This window comes from Nematolebias whitei, chromosome 8 (genome assembly GCF_014905685.2).
Source record: "Nematolebias whitei isolate Nwh7 chromosome 8, NemWhi1, whole genome shotgun sequence".
In the NCBI taxonomy this organism is placed as follows: domain Eukaryota; kingdom Metazoa; phylum Chordata; class Actinopteri; order Cyprinodontiformes; family Rivulidae; genus Nematolebias; species Nematolebias whitei.
The window spans coordinates 21,987,711-21,999,320 of NC_056505.1; the positions used below are offsets into that span (position 1 = coordinate 21,987,711).

Below are 11,610 nucleotides of genomic sequence, written 5' to 3' on the forward strand. Positions count from 1 at the left end.
TGCCATTTTTTTCATCTTCTCGTGTGAACTTGATGTATTTATCCACAGAGTTGATGTGGTCAGTAAAATGTTGGACTTCCTGAGATTTAATTTTAACCCAGGTGTCGTCAACATACCTGAACCAATGACTTGGTGGTGTCCCTGAAAAGGACGTCAAGGCTCTCTTTTCTACCTCCTCCATGTACAGGTTGGCAACAATAGGAGAAACTGGAGACCCCATAGCACACCCATGTTTCTGCCTATAATATTGCTCCCCATATGTGAAGTAGGTTGACTGCAGGCACAGTTTCAAGAGTTGACACAGTTGTTCTGTGGAAAGTGTGGTCCTGCTGCTCAGAGTGGTGTCTGATTTTAATCTTAAACTGACCACCTCTACTGCATCATCAACAGGAATGCACGTAAAGAGTGATGTGACATCAAAAGAGACCATTGTTTCATCAGTCTCCATGATGACATCCCTCACCTTGTCCACAAAGTCCATGGTGTTCTGTATGTGGTGTTCTGAGCTGCCAACTAAAGGGATGAGTACAGACGCCAGATATTTGGAAACATTGTAAGTGACAGAGTTAATCATACTAACGATTGGTCTTAAAGGTACACCTTGTTTGTGGATTTTAGGTAAACCATACAGACTAGGTGTGGCCTCCCCTGGGTACGTTTACATTTTTTCTTTTGTTTGTTTTGCTTTTTGAATATCCAGAGGACCAGACTTAACTTTTTTAGATTTTTCTACCTGGATTACAGAGCATGCATCAGGATATTTCCCCCTTAGGGTTTCAGCTGTTTAGTTTAATATGCATCTTAACCTTAATGAGTAATTGGAAAAGTGGTGTCAGTGCCCATAGTAAAGTAAATACTTGTACAGTAATAAACATTAAATGATGAAATACTAACTTTACCATAGTCTTTGAATGTGGTAAAATACAGATTTTGTGCAAAAGTGTATATGAACACACAAATAAGTTTAAATTTTTTTTTTTAACCATACCTTTTTTTTGGGTCACATTTGATTAAACTGGATGAAACAGACAAAACTTGACATCCTGTATAGACCATAGTTGGAGGGCTTAATAGGTTGATTTTAGTCTGATGAAAACAGCTTTCTTTATTTATTTGAGCAAAATGTCACATGTCAGTCAAAAAAAAAAAAGTTTCATTACTTCATCCAGCATTACATCTGGTGCAAACACGTAGAGAAACATAACCAGTGGTATTTTAACAGTTTTCACTATACATTTATTAACAGTTCGTTCTAGTTTCTGTATTATAACAAAGTTAAATAGGTGGAAGATGAAGTTCTTGTCAGCTGCCATATAAAATGACATGGCACAGACTGAAGCAAAACTACAAGAGCTCTCAGAACCCAAGGAAGGAAACACAAAGAACAACAATTGCAATCAAAAGATGTCTTCCAAACTGGTAAAAAGTCAGAGGGAGAAAAGGATTACCGGTACTTAAAGTGAAATGTGACGCCACAATGCCAACTGAGGACTGGTAAGCGGTGTATGGAAGCCATCACAGAGTGCACATGCAGACACGTCAGCCAGAAACCAGAACGCTGGTTTAGTGTAGTAAACTTTGAAACATTAAGATCTCATTTTAAAGCAGACCAAAAGAATTCTGCCAAGTATAAAGAAGTATAAAATAAGAAATAATTTAAAAACTAAATCTCAATGAGATAAAGAAAAAAAAAAGGAAAAACTATTTCCCGTCCCAAAAAATCATGCCAGATCAGTTTGGAGCCAGTTCTGTTAGGAGTTGTTACAACTAAAACAATTTATTGAGCCTGTTGGTGCGTCACAGTCCTTTTAATTGTGTTTTCATAGCTGCCAGTGGCAGCTGAGGTTGTGCCAAACATCTAGTGGTAAAGTTTGCCTTCAGTCTTTAAAGCGCACGTGGCCTCTTGGGATTGATCTGCTTACTGGCTTGCTCCTCCTCCTGAAGTGCAGAGCGGAATGACTTCACTTTGTCTGTTTCAGAGGACAGAGACGACGATGCCAGTTATTATGAGACATTTTAAAGTTTACCAGTCAGCAGCAGCTCAGCCTTGATCAAAATGTTTGTCTATGCAGCTGTGGTACCTCGGAGCTCAGTGAGGATTTCGATTTTCTGGTCTAGGATCTGCTCAAGCTGTGTGGCATAAGACTCCACGTCATAGTCCACCTCCTCCGTCATCTCCAGCAGCACCTTTTCATCTTCCAGCCACCGGATGGATTCCTGTCCAGAAAAAGACACACGGCTGGGGTTAATGTAGTTTTATCATGTGGAGATAAAACTATGAGCTGATAAACAACAACTTTCAAGTATACAACCTTCAAACAGGTTTTAAACTCACTGGCAGGTCTTTGTCTGCATTATGAGTCAACATGGAAAGATTTAGAGTGTTTGTGTGTGTGTCAGAGGTTTTACTGTCATTTCAGCTAGGTACAAGTATATTGAAACGAAACAGTGTTCCCCAGGATCACGGTGTAACATAGAACATAACGTAAAAAAAAACCCAACAGACAGTGCAGATACACAACAGAAGAATAAATACAAACAGACTTATAATAAACGCACAAAGACATCTAACCTAATCTAAACAAGATTTTTGGCCGATATGCCAATATGTTAAAACTTATTTGGCCATAACCGATACCAATACTGATATTTTTTCCCTACACCTACTTACAGAGACTACATCGCTTTCTCTGCTGTGGAATTAAAATACTACATTATTCTGCACGGTCTTTGTCAGTTTGGCCTGTTGCCAAATGCAGATGCCAAAAAGGGGCTGAAAATGATGTAACACTTCAACTTGGATTATGTTTAATTTCACATTTATTCATGACCTTTACTCTCTCTAACACAATGACAACACTCAAACAGTGCACATTTGTAAATTTTCACAAATCTAAACTCAACCTGTTCACAAGTGAAAAGCGCATAAGTAGTAGTGCATTAACAGATATGATTGACAGTTTCTTAAATTAAAAAATATCTTAAAACAGAAGCCTTTTATATCGGTGAGTTATTTTGATGGAATGGCTGATGTCAGATTTTTAACTTTATCGCTAATATTGTCCGATACCATGCCGATAATATCGTGCATCCCTACTAGAAACACATGTTGATTAGTACATGTGTAGGTTGTACTGTACATGAGGTAGAAACATGTTCTTCAGATATGTGGTTAGCAGCACAAAGTTTTTCTGTTTTTAGAGCAGCAGAGATCAAAACTAGGGGTGCACCGATTGCAGTTTTCTGGCCGATCACTGATCACTGACTTCTAAAAAGTCTGACCTACTGATTTCAATTTTGGCCGATACCGATTTTGTTTTATAAGAGACACTGTCAGGTGTTATGAGGTCACAATGCACCTTCAATTTTCTAATCTTATTTTGTTGAAAAACATAACCTTGAACAACATCCTAGAAACAATACAAACTTGTTTTAACTGGCCATGAGGTAGTGCTCTGAAATATAAATGAAGTTTAGACAATTGTTGTTAAAACATAAAAAAAAAAATTCGGTAAAATTGATTTTTCATGCAAGTATTGGCCAATTTCCGATTTCCCAAAATTAAGGAAATCGGGGCTGATAAATCAGCCGGCCGATTTATCGGTGCGCCCCTAATAAAAACAGTGTAAGGTGCAAAACTGCAAAAACTTGAACAGATTGCAAAAACGTACGAGAAGTCACAAACAGTACAACACATTGTGTTTGTGCGAACAAGCATTTTCTTTGTTAGAGTGACCTGGAAAACAGCTCTGTGGTCCTCCAGGACCTGCTCCTCCATCTCCACTAGCTGAGAAACTACTTCATGGAAGGTGAAGAGCTGGGGAGACACCTCCTCTTCCTAGAAAACATTTATAGAATCAGTAAGAAGCAGAAATGAAGATAAACACAACATGGTTCTTTATTGAGACTTCTGTTGATCTGGTTAAAATCAGTTAAAAGTATACTAATTGTTTGAAAGTGTTTATCTCTCACAAGGAATTAAACCATTCAGTTTATTTCAAGGAAGCTTTGAAACAAAAACTCCTAAAATGTTTAGTCGATATAAAACCTACAGCGTAGTCTGATATTAGTGATTTTATTATTGATGACTGTCAAAAACAATTTACTGAACGTCCAAATACAATTTGTGTTTATTATAAAATGAATAATATGTTCTTCCTGCACTCACATTTTGCTCACAGAGCAGTTTGAGGTCGTCTCTCTGAGGTGAGATACTCAGCCACTCCTCGTCTAAAATACCCAGCTGGTTGACGGCATGGATGTTGGGTCGCCCTCCTTCCATCACCTGGTTGGGGTCCACTGTGAGCTCCTTCACTCTGTAGATTGACAAAAAATAGTCAGGAAACATGTAGGAGATAAAGGTGAGAACAAAGTTTGCATTTTGGAACAACATCATGACAGCGGCACTCATGCAAGCAGAAAATGTGTCAGAATTTGTATTTAACGAGTTGTTATGGAGATGAGGTCATCCTGACATGCCCCCAACCTTTAAGTACAGCACTAAATAATTAAGACTCAGCCTGTTAGAAGGATTACCGGCTGAGAGTTGGCTCAAACCAAACCTGTATGCCTTTACAACAGCTAAAGCCAAATTTAAATCAGCATAACTACACTCTGACTTCATACTTCCTGCTTTCACAGCCATGTGCAGATGTCACATATGAGGACATACTCATGAGGGCAGCTGGATGTTGCAGGAGTTGATGAAAGGAAAATGTTTTAATAGTTTAGCAGGGAGTGAAAGCACAAGTTACAGCAGGGATGAAAAAGAGGTCACAGGACACAAAAACAAGGGAGAGAAAACATCCACAATGACCAGCTGATGAAGCGAATGACAATAAGCTCATGGATGTGGCTGTAATAAAAAGCAGTAGGTGCATGCAGTTTTGCGTGTATTAGTTTGTGCATGCAGTGTTCAGCTCTGAGCAGTGTTTGACCTGCTGGGAGAGGTCGCAGCAAAGTCATCAAACTCAAAGGTGTTGGTGGGTGAGTGGTCAGGGCGACTTCCCTGACCGCCCTGGGAGAAGGGGATGTCTGACGGACTAATCCCAAACTCCTTCACCCTGCATGGCAGCAGGAGTCACACCAGCACACAAAGGAGCAGAGCAAGGGAGACAAGAAGGAAACAAAGTAGGGAAAAGAGGAGTGAGAAGGTGTACAGAGTCAGAGAGAACTAAAGAGATCAGAAGAGAAACTGACATTAACATCACAGGTTATTGCATATAAACTAAAGCCACTAAGGATTGTAACTGAAGTAAAAAAGTTTGTATATTTTGTGTCTATAGAAAAGGATCTTCACAGCAGGACAAGATATTCCCACCTGTTGGCATAGCGCAGCGTGTTGAGTGTGTTCTCACAGGATGTCATGCCAGGAGAAATTGTGGCGATCTGAAGAAAGAAAAGAACAGAAATTACCAATATGAAAAAGAAATGACAACAAAGACAAATATTTTGTAAGCAGGTGAAAACTGACCATGCAAGTGCGTGAATTTTCGCCGATAAAGGAGTCTCTCAGGACCTGGGTGAGCTTACTGGCCCTGAACGGAGTGTGGGGTTTGTTTCGACCAAGAGCTCTGATGCATTCCTGAAACAATAATGGAGAGAGAGCAAAGAAACATGAAAACACAATTTATTTTTTTAAACATAAAAAACACTGAAGCAGCCCACACACTACAACAAAGCCACCCTCAGAGCTCACAAACCTTGAGGGCCAGCAGGCTTTTGTTTATTTCTGCTCCCTCCAAACGAGTCTGCCGGTCAGCACTAGACGTATCAGCCCCCCTCTCGTTCCCTGCGAGGTCGATGAGAGAGAATTTTCCATGCATCTTTCCCTTTCTTCGAAGAATGATCTGGAATACAGCGTGGCTGCGTGACGAGTGAGCGTTGGCTGAGGTCTGCCCTGACGTTCTAGGAAAAAAAGGAATAAACAAAAATCAGAATACAAATCAAGCAAACAAGTAAGAACAAGAAAAGATTTCTTGTAATAACAATGAAAAGTTAACATAAAAAGAGGTGCTTTCAACTTTCACCAACCATTTGTACATTCGATAAAGATGTGTCTGCATCCATTAGCCAGAATGAACGTTCCTGCAGACGTACCTGCAGCTGTTTCCCACTTCGATTAGTTTCAGGACGTCCTCTGTGCACTTGACTTCTTTCTCCTGAAGACCCACAACCTGAACCTGCTGTTTCCCGTCCTCCAGAACCCTCAGCTTAGCTTTACGATTCAGCAGGTCAAACACCTAAAAACACAAACGCCACAGTCGTTTGCACGGAGCGCTGAGTTTGAGGGAACAGTCAGTCAATAAACAAACCAAGACATCTCACTTGCCTTTCCACTGTAGATTTCAAAAAAGGTTGCGTACACATGTAGCTCTAACTTCTTGTTGTTGGGTTTCTTCAACATGAGAAACACATCCCGAGCTGAACAAAAAGAAATGAGACGTCTACAGATTTCATCCCATCAAAACAAACCCTTAACTAAATCACTAAAATGTTTGCTCACCTGCTAATGCATAAATTCCTTTAGAGCAGTCTTGGTTCTTCCCAGAGAAATCTCCACCCATAGTCTAAAATACACAAAACAGTCTTTGAGTGTTGTATAAAAAAATAAATAAAAAAAAAAACAGTTTCACAAATGATCAGGTGTAGTCTTCATCAGAGTTGTAGAAACAGAATACAGAAAGTTAATGCATTACAAGTACAACTGACAATAAACAACATTGCACTAAGTAATATCTGTGACAACTAATGTTTATTGCTGCTGCACTAAGTGGCTGCATCATGTATGTCACTACCTTACCACCATAATTCAATTAGTCTCAATGTTACTCATTACCTGTCACACAACCCCTTTTATTTCATTCAACCTTTATTTATACAGATAAATCACATTGAGCCTCGAAGACTCATTTACAAGTGAGACCTGTTTGGACAAACAATAAAGTAATGAAAGTAACCCCTGTAGTATACGTTATGTGCATTATATGTCATGTACATTTACACTAATACTGTGAAATAATTATTCATACAAATTCATCCTACTTGCACCATTATATTCTACCATGTTGTTGTTGTTTACTATTTTTGTTTTGGACCTTGTAAATATATATATATATTTCCCACTTTATGTACTTTATTTTGTACCCTTATTGCATGCTTTAGCATTTCTCGTTTTTTTTCTTAGCAAGTCAAATTGGCTCTTCTCATCCTGAACACTTCATTGCATTGTTGACCTTGCGTTAACCTGCATGTGACAAATAAACAACATAACAGAACAGAACTCTGAAAGCTTTACTCTAATTCGGTTCCGTTCTGTTTCTAACTTCCTGAAATAAGGTTGTTGGCTTTAACTCCTGATTGGAACCCACTTCAGCCTCCCCCTCGTCTTGCCTAGTGTCATCAGAATACAGCTGAGACGGACCAGGACAGCTGCAGGAGGTATTTACCAAGATACTCAAAGGTCTCTCACAAAATAAAAGCTGATAAACCATGAACTCTTCGCTGCTTTTCTTGCAGATAGTCACATAAAGATGATTATAAAATAAAAATGGAATGACTGTAATACCATATTGTCATAATGTTCAGTTCACAATGACCTAAAGTAATAAAAGGATTATAAAGTTATTAATATCATACATAATGTAACGTATGAAAAACCAGATCAATAAATTATATTTCCAATACAAGAGAATATGTATTTTCCGTTTTATACAAATGTTTTAAAATAAAGCAGGATTCTCACAAGAAAACAGTAAGCTTTGAGTTTTTCCTAAGCACTTGATCTTTTCAAAGAGTCGATGGCTGCATGAACTCACATGTGTTTTACCGCTGCCCGTTTGCCCGTAGGCGAAGCAGGTGGCCATGCCTCGCTCAAAAATGGTCTCCACTAGAGGTCTGGCAGTGAACCTGCAGGATGAGACGCAACGTACAATCAATTTAAACTTCATCTACAAGATACATTTATTTATCATGTACCAAATAAATTAAAAAAATTACATTTGATAATGTAAAGAAATTAAATATCTCTACCATACTATGACACTTTTACCTTTCCATTGTAGTTTTATTTTTCTTAAAAGACATTTCTCCATTGGAAGGTATATTCCTAAAATAATATTTGTGGTACCTCTACTGTGATTTAGTGAAGACGAGTTTCATGGTTAAATCTTCTGTCGAGTTGCTGTTACAAACCTGTAAACCATCTCATTGGTCGTGCTTTCATCAAAGGCGTAGTCAAAGCGGAAGGTCTGGTTCTCCAGGAAGCGGGTGAGGTCCACTTTTTGTTTGGGTTCATGAACCATCACTACATCTTTACTGGGAATGGTGATCACATCCAGATCCTTCATGGTCAACTCTGGAACACAGCAAAGTACAAACCTTTAATCATAAAACTCTGTTTGCAGAGAATTAGACTCGGATACAGGAATGACTTGTCACTGCATTAAAGCTTGTACCTTTCTTGTTGAGGGGACGTTTTCTGACACAAACGCATATTCTGTGCTCTTCGATCTTGACAGTGGAAAATTAGGGTTTTTAAAAAATATTAATGAAAGTTGCAAATTATCAAACAAAGAAACAAAAGCAGTTAAAGTTTGTACTCACCAAGTCTGCTGTGGTCAGTGGCCGGTAGTCTAGACTGGCTCGAAAATCTCGAATCATGTACATGATCTCATAGTTTGGAATGGTAGTATCCACCTCCTGAAGAGACACAAGGAGACACACAGTGTCAACTGCACACAAACTTATTGATCAACAATAAATGTGGCTAACGTTGCTGTACCTGAGCCCTCTTCTCTCTGATCTCCTGCTGCTGAAGCCGGCGTCTTTCTCTTTTCTCCTGTAATTTCTCCACTTCCTTCACACAGTTGGACTTCCTCCTTGCTATCATTAGAAACAGGTAAAAACACTCATTGTTTTATTTTATTTAAATACAGAAGTTGACCGCTTAAGTAAGGGTCTCTTTTTATTTTATTTTGTTTCTTCTGCTTCCTCAGTCTCGTCTCTCTGCTTCCTGATGGATCTTACTTCAAATTGAAGGGAAACCCTTGGGATATTGGAAGCAAAGCTTAATGATTGGCACATTGTGTTTCTGGTAAACACAAATCAACAAAAGACTTTTATTATTGTCTTAGTAAAACCAACAATCAAACCCCAAACTTATCCCAGACACAGAGCACACCCACTTATTAGTATTTCAAATAATTCACAAAAGATTAGTAACAACATTAAACACAGGTTAGCCTAATGTGAGTACAAACCACCTCTTCTCTCAGATATAAAAACCACAGCTATCTTATGATCTGATTGGCTCACTACTGCAGCTGCAGCATCTCACCACAAACCCTGACTAAAACCTTGCAATACAATTCCAGTCTTGTGCTGGCTCCAGTCCCTGGAAAACCAGACTATGAGAGCAGAAGGATTAATAATCTGCTCTAATCTGGTAGAAGATGAGTCTTGTTAGCGCCAGTGCAAGAGAGTAAAACAAGAATGCCACAACATTGTTAACTGTGGGATTTTCAGACCCATAGTGACTAAGTGGGGGACTGATTGCTTTGAGGAAGTCCATCAAATGAAAGAAAACACTGAGTCATATTAAGAGTTGGGTCTGAATAACACACAGTTCTGTACAAGAAGCTTTTCCATGTTTTTACTTGTGACTCAGCAGAAATCAAACTGAGAAAATGTGTCGCGGTCAAACAGCAGCACAACTGTCCTTTTCCCTGTATAATACCTAGAAAGCCCATGTGATGAATGGAGTGCATTTGTGCTGCCTCACCTCAACACCAAAGCTCAGAGGAGGAGGGGGTAGATATTTGATTGTACAATCTTCATGTTAGACTACAACGCTCACTGTCTACTGGGAAACCTATTAGAATCACCATAAAGAGCTGAAGGGTGGGGTAACATGGAGGTGATACATACAAAGCTGTCCAATCTCCTTTCTGGATATCAGCTGAAGTGGGGACTCTGTGATGAGTGTGATCAACAAAACATGATTATTTAGAGATTTTTATTATTTACTTTTTTGTTTGAATCTAATACTATAAACAATAAAAGGTTTGACACTTCGCTTTCTGACAACATTTAAAACAACTCTGAGGGCGTTTCATTAACTGCCTTTAGCCTTAATACATTTGGTCAAGGGTTTTAAATTAATTGCCTTAAAATATGGATCCTATAGCAATTTTTTAAAATGAATTAATAAAAAAAAAAAAAAAAACTCAAGCATCTTAGTAAAAATAAAATACAATAAAAACAAAAGAGTTTTGACCATTTTACCATTTTGTAGTTGCTGTTGCGTCTGGATTTGAGTGGGCGGTGCAGGCTGCTGGACTGGAGGGGGTGGAGCAGGCTCTGGCTGCTGAGGCTGTGGAGGTCTGACCCGGGTTGGAATAGCTGAAACGCAAAGTCACAAAAGTTCACATAAAAACCCAAACGTCCAGGTGTCATGGAGAAAAAATAAATGAGCTTCATGAAGTTTAAAACAGGAACAAACCTCTATTGTCTTTGGATGGAGTTTCATTTTTACTAGGAGCTATTGTCCGTCGGTTCTGTAAGAGCAAAAAAAAAAATAGGGTTCAGCTGTTTTAATTGGACTTCAAAATTCGTTATGAAATTTATGGCTGCCACAGACAGAAAACATTACTGTATTTATATTGATCTGTAGTAATTAATGTTGCTTTGATAATCAACCTTTAGATAGACATACAGAAATTGAACCTGAGAAGAAATATCTTGTGAAAATATCTGAGATGGCACCACTAAACACACACAGTAACCAGTCATTAGAAACATGAAGAGAAGGACTTGGAGCTACTTTACACATCCAAGGTATCTAAATCAACACAAGGTGTTGAAAAAAGCAAAACAAACAGCATCTCGTGAGAGTGTTAAGTGCAGCCATTCAAAAATTCTGCAACTCCATGTTCTAAAATTGAGCTGAAAAGCTTGAGAAAATGTACAAATAAAAATAAATAAATAAATCTAAAACAATTTTGAATTAATTAAAATGATCTAACAGGTTACATTTCAATCATTTTACTTTTGAAAACTGAGGAAAGCTCACAGAAAATCAAAAATAGTTCCAACCCATTTCATAGGCTCAGACCATCAATCCGGCACCCTAAAAGAGTTTAGTTACATCGATTAACTCTTCTCACCTTTGCAATTTTGTTGACCTTCACACTAGAGGGCATTGGAGGGGGTGGAGTCTCTGGACTAGGGGCAATCTCTTCTTCTGGAGCCACATCAGGATTAAGTGTAAATATACTCTCCAAGTCGATCTACACAAAAAACAGAACAGTGTTAATTCAACTAACTACATTTAGAGTGGCTCAATTACCTATATTTGATATTTGAAAATTAAATCGTACAACTTATTCTTCACACAAACATAAAACATCACCTGAAATATTTAACTACAAAAGGTGACATTTTAAAAAACTGAGATGTGAACCTGATTACATTTGAACATGGAGGTGAAAATTGTTATTTCAGTAGCAGCTGTCAGCTATGTATTGTCTGAAAGCAGATAAAACAAATACAGCAATTTTTTATAAAAGTATAAAATAGTCTGCAAAATACTGAGAATACAGAGCAGATGTA

At 38.3% G+C, this 11,610-nt stretch overlaps 1 protein-coding gene across 1 annotated transcript; it reads right to left on the bottom strand.

Annotated features, from left to right (window-relative positions):
* Positions 1-1,712: 1,712 nt before the first annotated feature.
* On the bottom strand, positions 1,713-11,288 carry kif2a (kinesin family member 2A; the record flags this gene model as incomplete). The annotated part of the gene is given in 18 exon segments (XM_037680474.1): positions 1,713-1,970; positions 2,082-2,217; positions 3,737-3,838; positions 4,169-4,316; positions 5,321-5,388; positions 5,474-5,584; positions 5,703-5,907; positions 6,100-6,242; positions 6,332-6,423; positions 6,506-6,569; positions 7,818-7,908; positions 8,194-8,356; positions 8,457-8,511; positions 8,605-8,700; positions 8,783-8,883; positions 10,285-10,401; positions 10,502-10,556; positions 11,166-11,288. Coding segments are annotated over 18 exon segments (1,956 nt in total), but the record flags the coding sequence as incomplete, so codon positions are not given.
* Between the last annotated feature and the right edge of the window lie 322 nt (positions 11,289-11,610).